This window comes from Homalodisca vitripennis, chromosome 1, assembly GCF_021130785.1.
Source record: "Homalodisca vitripennis isolate AUS2020 chromosome 1, UT_GWSS_2.1, whole genome shotgun sequence".
In the NCBI taxonomy this organism is placed as follows: Eukaryota; Metazoa; Arthropoda; class Insecta; order Hemiptera; family Cicadellidae; genus Homalodisca; species Homalodisca vitripennis.
Genome location: NC_060207.1, coordinates 111,698,045 through 111,715,531, shown reverse-complemented (window position 1 = coordinate 111,715,531; position 17,487 = coordinate 111,698,045). Strand labels below are relative to the sequence as shown.

The 17,487-nt window shown below is 33.6% G+C and overlaps 1 protein-coding gene across 5 annotated transcripts; it reads right to left on the bottom strand.

The window, feature by feature from the left end:
- Window positions 1-1,570: 1,570 nt before the first annotated feature.
- On the bottom strand, window positions 1,571-10,398 carry LOC124369279. 5 transcript variants are annotated; one of them, XM_046827207.1, is made up of 4 exons: window positions 10,092-10,398; window positions 5,401-5,531; window positions 4,352-4,671; window positions 1,571-1,962 (listed from the first exon to the last, which is right to left on the bottom strand). In XM_046827207.1, the coding sequence occupies exons 3-4, from the start codon at window positions 4,410-4,412 to the stop codon at window positions 1,622-1,624; spliced, it is 402 nt and encodes a 133-aa protein (XP_046683163.1). In that variant the 5' UTR covers window positions 4,413-4,671; window positions 5,401-5,531; window positions 10,092-10,398; the 3' UTR covers window positions 1,571-1,621. The 5 variants fall into 5 exon arrangements, with proteins under 5 accessions (XP_046683163.1, XP_046683173.1, XP_046683186.1 ...); XM_046827217.1 differs by having other exon boundaries at window positions 4,352-4,665; XM_046827230.1 differs by having other exon boundaries at window positions 1,571-2,021; window positions 10,092-10,392.
- Window positions 10,399-17,487: the final 7,089 nt, after the last annotated feature.

Below are 17,487 nucleotides of genomic sequence, written 5' to 3'. Positions count from 1 at the left end.
CAATTTTCTAATGGTACATTTGTGACTTCTTCTGCTAAACAAAATGCACCACAGTGCATGCAAGTATTGTTCTAAAGACCTAGAATACGAAATATAATACTTAACCAATTTTCTAATGGTCGTCTGAAAGCAAGTAATCATTTTAAACCATCGTTTAAATTAAAAAACTTTTCCAACTGTTCGTTGAATTTCTAAACACTACCCTATCTAGTACTTCTGTTCTGCACAGTTATCAACATTAAAAATTATAATTAAAATGTTATTTACATTATGACAAATTTAGTCTACACTGAGAAAAGTTAAAATTAGTCCAGTTTCTCTACAAAAACTAACTAAAGGTAAACTTGAATCTTTTTTTAGTAAACTAAATACATTCTCTCAGATACAGTTGCACTGACTTCCAACCAAGTACTTTCTTATATTCTAACGACTCATCATGAATTCATCAACAGAGTAAAACTCATTGGACATTGAAAGAGGTCCAGAGTAAGTGGTGCCAGAAGGTACTATTTAGTATTATTTAATTAATACAATTTTTTTAACACAATCATGACTTAATTTATTTACAACAGTGTTACAAAACACGTAACATAGGTCTCATAATGATAGCTTGTTTAGACAAATCTTGGAACCGTGTTAATAAATAGCAGAAATTAAATATGTTGAAAACAAAAAATTATATTTGTATCTGACACAAGTACGAACATTGATTATACTTTTCATTAACTTTACAATATTCTTAAAATATCTTCTGCTTCCAAACTTTGAGAGGGATTCACTACAATATCCCCCCTTCCTGTCTACTCCACTGCTACATAGTCTACAATAATACCTCTATCCAAAAAGTCCAGTCCCCTCACTATTAACTTTTGAATAGAAATTTCTCAGTAGAAATCCATGAAAGGGGATTGTAATAGACTAAAAATCACGGGTTTTGGGATATACGAGAACATCAATTTTCAACCGTAAATGGTGGAGTAACTTAAAATATTTAGATGTGAACCCCTATTGAGTAACTCCTTATTTTAAAGTCTCACAAATCAGAGGTCTCTGTCTCAATTCAGTACAAAATACAGTTGGTGGTGCCCATTCTCAGCCTAGTGAGAATGCCTTCTTGTTACTAAAGTCAGACTGTATTCACCTATTTAGGTCAGCAATTCATCATGATGGTCAAGAAACAATAATAGTGGCAACATTTTTCAAGCATCCGACAAAAAAGCTGTGTGTGTGTGGACACTTGAGGACTTCATGTTGTTTTCAGTATTCATAGAGGTATGTATGTATGAGGATTAAATGGTTTCCAAACCTATGTACATAAAAGAATGGAAGTAATTGTGATACCTAGTCTATACAGTCAGGAAAAAACTGCTAAAAAAGATCTGCAGTTGCAAATGGGTTTTTTTTATCTCAACTTAACTTTTAAACTGTTAATAAATTTTGAATTTGTTGAATTTTGTTCATATTTAGTGTAAAAACCACTACTTTTTCATGGTTCATCAATGTATTCTATATAGATAATTTGAGCAGTGGTTTATTTACTTCAGGTAAACAACAAATGAGAAAAACTAAATTTATAAACAAACTTTTTACTTAGAACAACAACATGGTAACACATAAATTTCTAATGTTTAACAAACAAGTGGTGAATCTCTTTTAATACTATGGCTCCATCAGATCTGGGTCCTAGAACCAACTGAGCAGCTGGCACAAGGTCTGCAGGGTATTTCCTGGTCACGGTGTTATGTTCACTGTTGTGACACCATACAGAGTCAAACATTGAGCAGACTACAGGAGGCAGTACATCCTTTGTTGTAGTGACCAGCACGTAGGTGGGCAGTTTGAGGCGTGCTGAGCAACACACAGCGACATGGCACAGTGTGGCACACGTACGAGCCAGGCAGTGGTCACTCTCCTCCATGTAGCCCTCGAGCTCCTCCACCAGTATCACTCTCGGAGTCACATCTCGGAAAGTCAGAATGTCTACAATGAGTTTTACCAGCTCTTCCATATTCTCAGGATAACTAAAGGCAAAACTTATTATCGTTACAAGCTAATCTTAAAGGCAAACCCTACAGAACAAACAAGATTTAATTTGTCGATTATTTTAATACACTAATAAGTAATTATGTTTACTAACGCAATATTTTGTATGATTGTAATCCAAAATTTGACACAGCAAAATTGAAAAATTTTAAACACATATTCTGTACTGTAAAAACATTATCTTTATTGTGGGGATATTTTAAAATAAATTGTATTTTTGTATTCCTAAATATGTTTTTGTGAATAAAATATTTAACCTTATAAGTTGAGATGACAAGGGCCAAATTATACTTTACACCCAACTCTCTAAGGTGTCAGAGCAAAATTGAAACTTTTGCAATGGTTTGCATATTTTGAGGGACATTTCCGATAATCGGAAATGTCCCTCAAAATATCATTGGTACTTTCCTGACTTCAGATCACGTCCCAGATCGTCCAACTTTTCCGACATTAGATTACGTTGGCACATGATTTGAGGTAGGAAAGGTACCAATAGGAAATACTCCGGGTCATCAGCGTAGGCTTCGGTCACGCCTTCGTCGCCACCCTGCACTTCTAACGAAAAAAAAAAGAAGAACAACCTTCGTGATAGTATCTACATTTAAGCTCAGATCATGTGAGCACTCATTCGCAAATAATGACTAACTTTTTATATTTGTAAGTAATGACAAATAAGTACATAGGGATGGAGTGGCCTTCTCGCCAACGACGCTTCCTTTTGTGAGGTAGTAAACATGAATTGATCGTCATAATGTAATTTTCACAGTGTCACATAAATTCTGTTTTATTTTCTAATAATGTAGTCTTTTTCGTCCCCAGTAAGAAAATTTGTAATAAAAATGGTGGGCTTCAGATGATACCAAAGTACCCACCATACTTTTATAATACTCCTAAACTGTAAATAACTAGGCTATCCTTAAGCCAAATATAACAAAACATTTTAAATAATAACTTTTGTCAGATGTGTTCAGTAAAATTCAAGTAGGTAAATGCAGATAAAAAACATACCTAAACATCTTGGGAATGACTGGATATGCAGAAGGACCAACAGAAACAATTAAATACAAGCTCTTCTAAGTGAAAAAGAGGGAAAAACAGAAACTCAGTACTAAAAAAGAAAACTAGTAACGCTTCAGAGATTTTCAATCAGCAAAACAATTGTGTTTCTGATTAGACAATGAGAACACTACCATCTAGATTATATTTGTTTGTAGTCTAGGTGTCTCTGATGTCAAAACGATGTAGAGTTCGTTTTGAACTTCATCGCCGACTGTTTTGAATCTCTTCAAATGGATGTTGATTCCAGATTCCAGGAGTCAAATCTGTCACAGAGTTAGACTTCAGACGCTGCACTCAGTGGAAGGTGAAATGGAGCTGAACTTATCATTCGTACTGAATCAACCCTTCCCATCATTGCTCTATGTTATGTGTACAAAACAAGTATCAGTAAAAACTGAGCTCAGAGCTTTTGCTACTTCACAACAATGAATGTCCACACACAACCAACCGTACTCAAAAAAGCTCTTTGATGATTTTGGATGAGAGATGTTCAGTCAACCTCCATACAACCAAATCTAGCACCAAGTGACTAACACCTCGTTCAAGTGATGACAGTCAGGCTCACAATGTAGTGGTTTGATACTGATGCTGAACTTCTAACCACGCTGTTGTTAACCAATGGTTGATATCACAGATGGGGGTTTTTTGAAAGTTGGAATCGAAAAACTTGTCATGCTATGATAAGTGCCTCAATTCGAATGGGATTTACATTAAAAATAGTCTAAGAATGTAGCTTTCAAATGTATATAATAACAGTCTTTTCTTTCACTTTGGAATTTTTTTTATTTCAAAACTTGTTACTTTCTGGACAATTCTCATATTAAGGAAACATTTTACAATTAAATAACAAAAATAGCTTTAAGAAAACCTTGGTATCTTGGACAATTTTTCAACTTTGAAGGGCCTTTTCCACTTATCTTATTAACATGTGGTGACTGGAAAACACTTGTGGCGTAGAATGATTAAAGGTAATTAAGTTTCACTTTAGTACCATTAGTGCTATGAAAAAGATATAAGTTTTACAGTAAAGTAACTATGCATAAAGTAATAAATTAAGACAGATTTCAGGTTAACTCTCATTTGTTTCTTTTTGATTGAGTATGGTCCAGGATTTGGAGAATTGTCTTGGAAAATAAAGTCTGGAAAGTAGTAAAGTGTGGTTGTTCTTTTACAGAAAAAGATATTGATGAAAATGTACATAGTGAAAGGAAAGTGAAAAACAAATCCTGTTTAATTATGTATGCATTACCTTCTGTCACACTAGCCACTTCAGACTGATATTGCAACTGGAGAGTCATCATGATCTCCATTACACCAAAACTGTCATCAATGTTGAACACATTCCTTCGCACTGAAGACAGTGTTTAATAGAAGCAGCCCTGCTGGTATCCATAACTTCTCTGGTTGTCCTTCTTGTATTTACAGGAAACAGAATGTTGCAGTTACTGCAGAGGTAGGAAGTACCATGAGGTTAATGGGATCATTGCAATTCTGGTTGATTTTTATATCCACTGTTCAGGGTTCAAGTCATTCCCAAACCACTGCTACGTTTGTTGGAAAATCCTGAAACTGTGTTATTGATCTGTAATATGCAATGAATCTGGTATACGGCAGAAGTTAAATAGATAGGATGACAATTACTGTACTCATGTAATTAATGGGCAGCTTCTTAGTACAATGTAATTAGAGAAATTGGAAGATTTTACTGCATTGAGGTAGCTATCGATTACTTACTATACCTTAATGATTAGAGGTGGTATATTATCATTGAGTACTTAACTTAACATGCATGTATGAAACTTAAACAGTTTTAAAAGATTTGTGTGATGTAGACTATGAAACATACTACATTAGTCATGGCTGCGAGTTTCACATGCCTGTATGTGAGACTATACTTTGTTGAGAAAACCACAAGAAACCACTAATATTGAAGTGCTATAACCAAGAATGGTTATGATAACTAAAGATTGGTTCTGAGATATTAAATATGTTTTCAGATACAAAGTGGTCCATGTAACACTAGCCAAGCAGATAGACATTCTTCATAAATAAAGACTATTTTATTGTTTTGCTGAAGAAACAAAAATTTACTCCTACTACAAAATCTTAGCTTGTAGAAAACCTGTTACAAATTAACAGAGACATGGGGTTAGCAACACCCACAAAATCATTCCTTTCTTATTTTTTATCCTCACTCACCTTCATTTATATTATATAGCTATTTAAATAACTGACAAGAAAGTAAAATATAATTTTTAACAAACTATACACAATACTGTAATTCTTTTTATTACTTACACAATTCTTATTTTGGCAAGGACTTCTGAAGGAGGGATCTGTGGTCCATGTGCACTTGATGGGATGCTATTGAATTTTGATTTAGCGAAATAGAGAACTTTGCAGCCATCTACAGCCCAATAAACAGCGCTCTGTAACATTTTAGTTGTAATTGTGATCATGAAGTAATCAGTAATATTTATTAATTAAGAACAATGTGTGTGTGTAAAAGTATAGTATCCATACCCACTTGATGGGGTGCTATCAAACTTTTGTAACATAAATGACAGCCAAGTGAAAAGACAGTTGTAACATTTGGTCTATTGAGGAGTACTAACAGGTGTAATCGTCAACCTCTCTAGGGTCTACTAGAGTAAGCAAAAGTATCATTAATGAACTCTAGGGAGTAAAGAACACTTTTTAGTTGTATACTTATTCAAAATGTATATTAATTTAGTATACTTTTTAATATTTTCATCTCTAAAATGCATGGTAATAATGACAATTTACATAGTCAGGATGCTTTTAGATGGTGTCTCTAAACGCTTATAATTACCTCGTTGTTCATATTTTATATAATTTTTAGAGGCTAGGTGCTAAATATTCAGGGGATTTGGCAAATATTTTACAAGTCCCACTTCACATAATTTGTTGATTTGTTTTGTGGAAAGGGTAATTGTGAAAGTAACGACTTGAACAGCAATACGAGTTTCGATTGGAATCTTCTTACTGAACAAAACAATATGAGATTTCTCGGGGCGGAAATGAGAAATAACAAAGTTGTAGAACATAAAAAAGTAGAACTACTTTTCACACGCAGAGCAATATTTCCATGTTGTACATCCACATCGGGCGTCACGTGACCTTTTGTGACCATGATTCAACCTCATGATGCATGTCTCCAGATGCACCGTCATCTTTGGAAATGTAAATGAAAAATAATACTGAAATGAGCAGAATTTTTACCCAAATTAACGAGTTTTTTCTTAATTTTGAGCTACAAATTAACTAATTGCTTTCAGGTTAAGACTAGTGCCTCCGGCTGAAGCCCGCCCGTATATCAACGAAAGAAAAACATTCCTCAAGATAGTACTTATCAGTAAAATATCAAATTCTAGAGGGGCTGATCAGAGATATAAATTGAAAAGTAATGCAAGGAAATTTATGTAAAATGTATAAAACTTAATAAATCATGTAAAAACCCAATGTTAATATATAAATTGACAGTAATAGAGACCATTTACCATTAAAAGGAAATAATCTTATTTAGGTCAAAACGTAGACTCCTTCATGCCCGACAAAACACTCCAACACACAAACAATTCACAAACAATTGTTGTCGAACTCGTGGCTGGTTGATCCATGATTGATAAGCACTCACTCGATCCGAACTACAGTACACGATATCTTGTGAAGCACTGGACCACAGCACCGAAGCGCAGATAACAGATACGCAATCAGTCCCGGTCGCATATAACATTAAGGTACACTGATATCGAGACATACAGCACACAAACAGAACATTAAAAACTTAACTATTTATGAATATATCCCCTACAACCATATATATTTCAGTTCGGAAGGATGAGCAGAATACATTAATAGAATCAAAGGTAAATCTTAAGATCAGCGACTACCGCTCCGATCGCCGTAATTTTTTGCATACTAACACAGGTTAACGTAATTTCACAAAAAAATATAGTGACGATTGTCGCTGTAGCCGTTTACTCCCCCCCCCCTCAAAAAAAAATTGAAAATAATAAAATAAAAAAAACCTGACTGACAGTACATTTATTTGTTTTTTTGTGTTATTAGTTCGTACGGCAGTAGTCCAGGTACTACTTCTAGTATAAACTCTATGAATCTTAATATTTACCGAATCAAATTCATGATTTGCCAGGTCGACCTCTAACCTTATAGATAGGCTGCTTTGGAAAGTACTTAAAAAAAATGTTAAGAATGACTATAATAGAGAAAAAATTGAGGAAAGAACTAATAAAAAATATTTCTGCATGAGGAACAGTATCTCTCAATTTTAGGAACCAATTCCTTACACCCCTTAGACTTAAAATGCTGACGTTTATACCAAAAGATAACTGAATAACAGTAAAGAAATGCTATTTTGTTCATAAAGCTAACAAAACCTTACTTAATCTAACTACATATCTATCTCACCTACCCGAGAGTCTAACACTCTACTTGAGAGTAAACGTTTTACCCAAGTGTGTACAACTGTAAACACTCTACTCAAGAGCCATCTGGCCTACTTGAGAGCTTCTCATCCTACCCACAAGATTTTCCTCTTTAAGGAGTAGTATTTTTTAGCATTTTAAGTCTTCCCCCACTTTTATTTGATTAGTATTGTTATCCTGTTCACTTGTAAGGCAATTTTGATTTGAAAAATCAACAAATGGTTTAGAAGTGGGTCTTGTTAATTAGTGCTAAACATTCATACAAATCTCAAAATAAATAATATAGTCTGGTACATAAAACACATATATACATAACAGTTGGAGTAGTGTTTTAAAGGATTTATGTAGTACAAGACAGCTATTTATACAGATGGCAAGAATACTAAAAAAAAAAAAAAAAAAAAAAACAATAGGAATTGAGGGCTACAGTATAATAAGCGTCCACCAACACAATCGGATTATGATTATCTATTATAAGTATCAATACTATCAAATACGACATTTGACCTATAGATATTCATAAATAATCATTGTCAGCTTTCTTTATTTAGTCTAGTGATGTAACTACCAGCTGTTGTTATTTTGTTTATGTAGGAGAAGGCTAGTGACGACAAGAACAATGGCGATGAATATGCAGACATTGGCTCAAAATGTTTTTATAAACACTGAGCAATGTTCTAAATGGTTACAAGATAATGACCTTGCTCCTTTAAATATAAATTGTGTAGCTTTTTATTGACGATATAAAAACTAGATAAAAGGTGGAAATCAAATATTTTCGTTGCAGAAAAAGTAAGAACAAACTCGACATATCTAAAAACGATCTTGAGAAGACTTGTTTTGAACATTCTAAATTTGGTATTATGAATATAATGAAAAATTGTGTACTATTTTAGTTGAAATCAAACAAACTATGCCTTTTTTACTAATGAATGTACCTTTGACGGCATCAGTACCTGCAAAAAAAACCACTTCAGATTTATTTATTTATTTATTTATTTATTCATCAACGGTATCCACCATTTTTACAATAATAATGAATAATATTTGAATAACACAATACAATATAGGCATACTAATACTATATGAATACACAATAATATATGCATTAAGTATGTGGACAACAACTAAGACAAAAAAAGTCAGGAGCTGGTGAGCAAAACAGCAAGTGTAACAAGACTAGTGTCCAGACAAGAAAAGAGGGCAACAATCAAAAATAAAACTTGAACGACTACAACAGTAAAATTTTTAAAGCAATAACAAGGAATAAACTTGAACAAACTATAACAATATGATAAAAATTTTAAAAATAACAAAATTAAATTTCCTAAAGAAATAAGAAAAGATAAACCTAGAACAAACTTCAGCAACCAAGACAATAACAAACACACAATGAGTTAGGCATACATAAAGTAACAAAAGAGTGCAAAAATTTTACCCTAAACAGAAATTGCCATACCTATGATACTGCCACTACAAAAGCCCAACTAGGGTTTCTTATAAATAATTTGAAATAGTTCATTTCTAAATCCAGTTGGCCTCATGAAGAAGTCAATCAGTGGAGCCACGTCACTGCCACAGCGGAGGAGTCTTGGGACTGATGAGTTATACGCATAGTATGAGGGCATGGATCTTCTCTGGAAGATTGTCCTCGACCTAGTACCTCTTGGGATGGATATGTCGATGTAGCTTAAGATGACCTCAACATATAATGTGGTAATGTGGGTGTGGATGTGGTAGATTGACTATAGTAATCATAAGTAAGTTACTATGCTGCTCAAACGTAAATAAAGTTTAGTTATTTTATGTAATTTGAAACAAATACATTTATTTTACACATAAATGTATAGCTTCATTTCTATAATACGACTTTAAAAGCCTAAAACTTAATCCAGTTCCAACATTATTACTCAAAATTTGTTCAAAGTAAAATCATGTGTGGAAATAAATTCAAAACTAAAATTATGTGGTTTGTTATTGACTAATGGAGGCAAGAAAAATGATGTACGTGTCTTCTTTGTTTCACAAATTTATACATTAATTTTTAAGATTGAAAACTAGCAAAATCATATTGTTCTTTGAAATATCTATTATGTTATTTGTTCCAACATTTTGCTTTTAGTCTTTTGGATGGTTGTGAATATCTAATAATTTGGTAATCATAATCTGATAGTGTCGGTGGCCGCTTATTATACTGCAGCCGAATACTGGCCCGACCACATAAAATTACTTATCTCATGACAATTTTCCTTCTAAAGTATAGATGTCATTTTTCATGGGTTAAAGACAGGGGTTAAAAACAATTTTGCAGCAATTTTGATAATTATAATTTTTACAATGCATTTAGGCCTATACCTTGTTAAAAATCGATCAACTTAAAAATGTCCCATCTTAAAATGCTTTGACCTGGAATAAGATATTTCTACCAATTTCACTATTGACTCCAGATATAGCCGTTTGATGTCTTCCGACATAGCTTAAAAATACGATTATCTATGTGACAACTGCAAATGCATTTACCTGGAATAATATGTTTCTACCAATATCACTATTGATTCCATATATTATTGTAGAGTTTGATGTCATTTTACACATAAATGTTGTTGAATCAATAATCAAATTAGCCCAAATAATACCACAGTCTAGACACCCTATCTAAATCACCACCAACATGAGAAAGTTAAGTTGGAAAATACTGATTACTAAAACTAAACAAACAAACTTAACCTCACATATGCTTGGACTGGAGCACTTCAGTGCTTGCTTCCTTTCCTTCCGAGCATTGCTCAATGCTCATTGATCCTGCATCATAAAAATGAATATGGAATGTTCCCGCCATAACAAGTCCATCCATCAGTGTTGGCAACGTGAAATGCACATTGTACTACCTACTACTTTAACCATAGAGTAATATATTATAGGCCAAAATTAATCGCCGAAAACAACAAAATGCCTTAGGTCCAAATAAATTGCAGGAAGCTGATTATTTTGGTATGTTGTTAGGACATAATAGAGTAGTAAATCAAGTTTGCAGCTAAAAAACCATTTAGTATAAGTTTTTAAAGCAAAAAACCCTCGAAATGTTTGGACAGATTTCTGGTTTTGGCTTATAACTCGTGAAGGATGGGTTTTGTACGTAAGTCACCCACAAATGTTTTTAAAGTAGATAAAATATGCAACAATGTACGTTGTACGTACGTATGTACGTTAAAATTGGATTTAAAAAATTACCCTTTCCCCCAATACTTCAAAATGTATACTTTTGTCATCTTTCGGCTAAAATATTGGCTCTAATGGTCGTCCTACAGGGAAAGTCGTATGGTAAAAGATGTAGAACAGTTATTTAGCTTTAATATAAGTGCAAAACAAAGTCCGTATGTCCAATAAATCTCTAGTTACCTGGAAAACTAAAAGTTTGGATAACTGAACCGTTCGATAAATTGACCTAGACGATTAATTTTTAAGAAAAGAAAGTTTTGTTAACAGACAGTTTTACTTATTACACAATTATTGTAGGTGCGGAAACCTAAGTGGTACGTCGAGGCATGAATTGTGGCGGCAGTGGGGATGGGGTTTACGTCGAAGGAAACGCCAGGTAACTTCTGAGACAGAGTAATATAAATATAGTAATGTAATGAGTTACTAAGGACGCCCCTCGCTGTGTAAGGACGTTCACAGCGAGGGGAGGGGCATCTGCTCCTCCCCCCCTCCTGAAAGAAAAATAATAATAAATGGCTAGTAAATTTTGTTACAAAAAATGTATTACAATTTTTTAAATACATTTTTTAATACAAATAAGTAAACCACTATTTTTTAAATGGTAATTTATTGTTATTTTATTGTAAATGGAAATTATCGTACAATCGTACGGAAAAACCAAAAAATAATACTACAAATAGAACAATCATTGTAATTGCACATCTCGAAACAGTGATCTAAAGCTACTTAGCGACTGGTAGAGGAATAATGGAATATTTATGTTAGCCAGTTAGTGGCATTCAAGAAAGAGAGCTTTCTAGCGGGCTCTAGAAGAATCTACAAGCGGCAGGCAATGAGAGAAAAAGGAATCATGTCTTGAAGGGGGGGTCTCTGTCATCCTCTTCGGTCTAATGAGTTCAGTGTTACTATATAAACTGAGCCGCCCGTCGCTAGTTATCAGTATTTTAACTGCTGTTCATGTTTACTAAGTGTTTTTAACAACCGATATTTATGTTTGAAGAACAATGAAGCTGCATAATTTGATGTAAGAAACGGGTTCCAAAAACGTAAGTTAAGCCATTTCTGAAGAAAATACAACTATAAATTAAAACTTTGGTAATTTTTTGCTAAAATGTCACTTTTTATTTTATGAATATATTTATATGTAGAAAATAAGAGTATAAACTATATTTATTAGGTTTATCCTTTGACCAGAAAAATGTCTTTTAGGTACCGTGGGTGTTAGTTAACAACGGTTTGTAGTTTTTATATAGTACACGTCAATGTCTATTATTTTCAGGCAGGAAACCTATCAAACAGAAAAAGGATTAATATGACAGTAGTGAAAGTGAAAGCAGTGATGGTGATAAAGATGGAACTAAACTGATCGGACCGTCTGATTCTGGGTTAAGGAACAACGGTACCTTATAGTAATTCTTCGCCTCTACACGTAGCTATCCCTGGGATATTTATTACGATTGAAGAATACGATGGTCACCATGAAAATGACATTGGTCTTGGTTATACCCTTAACCTCTTCTATGATGACAGTGCCATATAACACCGCCACATTAGAGTTATCTCAATCAAGAATGAATGCTGTGCTTTAAACACTCAAAATGTCTATTAGTACAACCAACGTATCGCAATTAGTAGCACTATACAGCTCCATTATGTTTTGTGGTCTTGGTTTATTTTCCTTGTTCGAGTGTGTCCTTGGTTCTAGCAATATGAGATTATGTGACGTATGAATATATTAATTTAGATGTGTTAATCTCCATATTTTATGTAACTAAAATTTGTTTTATTATCAGTATATACTTTAAAACATATTAAGCATAATTATAATTTATTATTCATAAGATTTTGTACTTCATGGATAAAAACACCTCGAGTGGTAAATGACACCACCATACATTTGAGTATATTGTTTCACAAATAACATTAGTGGCATTTATGACACCATTGTGTGTTAAAATACGCACCACAATGCATTTAGGGAACTTAATCTTACTCTCTAAGTAATGATTTACCTCGTAATATTTATTTTCGTATTGCAGATAATAAAATTTAAGACCAATGGGCGATGAGGAAATACAGTACAAAGACCGAAATAAGAAGTGAACCTGGCGACGCCCCTCTCCATCAACCACAGGGGCTGAAGAGTGTAGTGAATCTGAAGACAACATATATTATATGTCAATAGAGACGATCGAGAATTATTACAAGATATTGAATTAGCCAAAGGAAAACAATGAAATACGGATAGTTTTAAAAGATGTCGACCCGTATTTTGGATCAAAAAATGAAGAATTTACATTTTAAAAGATAATGATAACCTAAAACAAAGTAATTAAATCATTCTACAAAAAAATATAAATATTGAACAAAATAATGAAAACGTTGTACATAACGTTAAAAACACAATAAATGATGAAATAGTAAATGTCTTTGAAGATGAGATACGAAATAGACTTGTTAGAATTTAAGTCCTCAGTGGCCAATTCTTTGATTCAGTAAGGGTTACCTCAGTAGAAAACCCGAAAAACTAGACCTCCAACCACTTTTGAACCTGGTAGTATGTTCTGTATGAGTGTTAGGCCACTGCTTCTTGAGTTGGGGATAGACAAGAAAAGCGGACTTTCGCACTCGCAGCAGACCTGAGGAAAAGTTCGTAGCGAAGAGTTTTAAGAACGATTCAACATGTAACCTTCGTCCAAGTTGCAGAAAAACTTCATGTTTTCTTCAAACCCACGTTTCTGACTCACTTCTACTAGCGTCTGAATTCCGTGTTTTTTCACTGCTCCCTCTCCAAGCACTTACCGACTAATGAAACAAATAGCCGACGGATATAACTCCGTCGTATTGTAAGTTTAGAAAAAAAGAAAGAAAGTACTTAAAACACAAACACAATCGAAATTTAGACGATTTTTTATTCGAATTGTTCTTTATAGACCCGAATACGGTCTTTTCGAAGGCAGACTCGGTGCAGTGAGAAAGGCCTCACTGACAAGATGATTGGGAGAGGGGATAGAACACTTACAGCTCCCCCTCCTTGTTATCGTCAGAAACATAGGCTAGAAAAGAACATGCGGTTTATGTACTCTCGCCTAGACGTACCGCTTAGGTTCTGACATGTTTAGTTTGTAAAAATTAATATTACCTACGTATAAATAAACATTTCTCTTCCTAAAAATTAATCGGATGGGTCAATTTATTGCACAATCCGATTTTCCGAATTCGGAGTTTCTTACAGGTAACTAACTAAGAGACCTATTGGACCTCCGGGCTAAATTCTAGACTTACATTAAAGCTAAATAACTCCTATACAACTTTTCTATAGGACTTTCCCCGTGCAATGATCATAATAGCATATATTCTAGCCAAAATATAACTAAAATATACATTTGAAACTTTGTAGAAAAAGGGGAAATTCGAATATCTTGGGAACTATTGGACCTACAGAGCTTCGATCTTTAGGTGCTGTAACATTAGGTGATGTGAAACCACACGCTAACAACACACCAAAAACTCAGCTTCCTGCTATTTATTTATTTTAAAGCCTATATTTGGCTTGGAGACTGGCATATAGGTTACTCTACGATTGAAGTGATGGTAGGTTGTGTATTTACCATTGTCAACACAGATATCTGGACTTATGGCGGGAACATTATTTGATAACCTAGATCCAGGAGCAAACATACGCTAGACCAAGTTTATTTTATTTTATTTTTAGTACCTAATCAGTATTTCAACATCATGTTCACATGACTAGTCTATAAGCATATAATACACTTAAAAATCATAAAATCTCAATGATGCAGATTTTATATTTCAGCCTGCTTTTAGCAGAACTTTGATAAAAGAAGAATTCTTATATTGAAATGAGAAAAAGTAAAAACGTTCCAATACTTGACCATTGCTATTGACAATATCTGTACGGATCTCGACTCTTTTTATTACTAAAATACAGCAAAGCTGAACATATTTAAGAGTATTAAGTACACAAAATTACATTTTAATTGGTAAAAATCTCGTTATACCAAATTAAATTTATTGCTCCGTGGATTTATAATATAACAGCTGACACAATTCATATTTACCAGTTCATTTAATAATACGTTACCACGCTAAGCAAGTTCAAGTATTTATGTACGATTCAAAATTTCAAGTAATTTAATTCCAAACCCAATTATTTTTATTTTATGTTAACATGCCCGATAAGAGAAAGAAAGCAAGACTTGCCATTGGCGACGAAGAGACAGCAAGATTGCTTGACGATTCGCAGGCGAGGATACAACGTGCTTTACAAGATTTAAGAGGTGGCTTTCCTGGTTCGGATGATCGGTCTCAATTAGGCTGTGGGGAATTTGAAGATTATCAATACATACACTATCCGGATACAAATGATGTAGAACAGCAAGAGGACGAATGCTTAGACAACTCGATAAGCTTGATATCACTGGATATGAGCAAAGGCCCGAGCGAACCCACCTCTCCGAGCACTTATGAACTACATGAGTTCGACCCTATGTGGACACCACCGGAACATCGTGGACACCCACGGTTCTATCCCGCACACCATGGATATGGTCCCGCACAAACTCCTGATATGGATACGATCCGGGAGGAACAAACATCCGAGGAAGATCTTGTCGAGACGCTGAATAATCGTAACGTCGATCGTGAACTCGCTAGGGATACCGTACTCTTACTTCAACAAGTTATTCTAGATGCGGACCGCTTACTGAAGAAACACGCAGGGCAAGGAGTTAACCAACTGTGGGCTGGGAATACACGCCAGTCTAGGTAGATGCAGTGAAAGGTACATATGCAAAACTGTTGGTGAATGTAGTAGGCATTTACTAATTATTGTTAACTGAATAAAAATATTTAGATTTGTGTCGAGTTTGGTAGTATTCTTATAATAAGCGACGCGTTCAAACAATTGAAACTTAATTAAAAGTTAATTAATACTGTTTTGTGTATTAATTAATTTTTGAAATGTTTTTCATTTATAAACAATGTAATAAGGGATGGGTTTATAACTGGCAATGTTCTCTCAAAAACATTTACTGGGCTGGTTTTCAATTCATTTTAAGTTGTTTTGTACAAATTATTTCATCAAAAGGAATCTTCAAGCTAAAAATTAATATTTCTAGAAAAAATCTTTTACTGGCATACAAATCCGAACAATTTTCAAAAATAAGCAGCCAGTGGAAGCCGATGAATGATTTAGAATGAAAGCACATTTTAAAGACTTTTTAGTATTTAGATTTTTAAAAGTAACGTTCTTGTCTTAAGTAAAACTAAAACTCTGAATTTTAGAATAGATAATTTTCCCCCCAAGATGTAGTACACGTATTAGTACACATTTCAGTTTGGAAAAATGGCAGAATTCTACACATAACGTTACAAAAAATCGTGGCCGACGAAACGATAAGTGTGTTACTTAAGTTATATTATTATCATTATCCAATAAAAAATTGCCATTATATGGTAGATATCTGCTTACTTAAATAGTTAATGAAAGGATTGTTAATTCAACATTATTTACATATTACTTATTGTAAATAGATATACATTTTACTTAAACTTATAAAAATACACTTCATCAATAACAATATAAGATTTGATTCCCTCTTAACCATGAGATTAAGGTATTAGTTTGTTATATTAATTTTACAATTATCGAAAATGAAAAAAGGATTGAATTACAATAGGAGAATACAGAAATTGGATCAAAAGTTATTTATTTATAAAACAATGAGTTTTCAGAGTGTTATTGAACATGCTGGTGGTATAAATAAGAGCTTAAAATTTATCACAAGAATACATGTCATCTCAATCCATGGCCCAGTTCTCATTTTTATTTACGTCAATAACCTGAGAAGAGTTATTCAAAGTGGATATATTGTTCAGTATGTTGACGATACGTTTCTTTGTACACAAAAAATGTAATAGTGTCCTGGAAACCATAACTCATTCAAATAAACTGATACATTCAACTACTTACTGAAAAACATTTTGCAACAAACAGTCAAAATCTAACTTCATTAAATTTAATTTGTGGCAGGAAAAAAATAGGAATTCCCTGTAAAGTTAGGCAACTGAAGTTTATTTTACCACATTCCAGGAAAAAAATCTCGATAAAGTGCTGACCAGGGAGATCATATTTTAGTTCGTTCTAGAGTTGCCAACGGCATCTTTGCACTAGTAACGAGAAATTGTTTTCATTAAATGTCTTGAAAATGGCTTATGTTGGTATTTTACACCCGCACTTTTCCTTTGGAATAACATAGAGAGTCGTGTAAAAATCTCTTAAAGGCTTTGGGATTACAGAAATTCCTCTTCAAGGAAGTGGATCTGTATTTACGATACAAATGTGTGTTGACACTGGGTAGTGGTGTCCATGGATACATTGCTAGTGGACCCATGCTGCTCCGCAGTGTTACTCGATATTGTAATTAGTGGGGGGAGTAATGCGCGCGTTAGAAATTGTTTACCTTGTCGAAGGAGAAAATAGTATATGAGGAGTAACATATTCAAGAAATCAGAAATGTCGCATGAAAAATAACATATTATAAAAAAAATTAATTAGTTAACATGTCGTTCCAATCTCGTTCACAAAAAAGACTATCTAATTTCACAATACTTCCTAACAACAACATTGAATGTGAGCCGATCTTGAGGTTTAATTTCTATATTAATATTTTTG

Bases quoted from the DNA above. Each gene is read 5' to 3' on its own strand.
- LOC124369279 (XM_046827199.1), bottom strand. From the start codon at position 10,166: ATGTGTAAAATGACATCAAACTCTACAATAATATATGGAATCAATAGT. The intron at 5,532-10,091 runs GTAAATGCATTT...AAAATGTTACAG, and splicing joins GTAGAAACATATTATTCCAG to AGCGCTGTTTATTGGGCTGT. The intron at 2,022-5,400 runs GTAAGTAATAAA...TTTTGCCTTTAG, and splicing joins CTTGCCAAAATAAGAATTGT to TTATCCTGAGAATATGGAAG.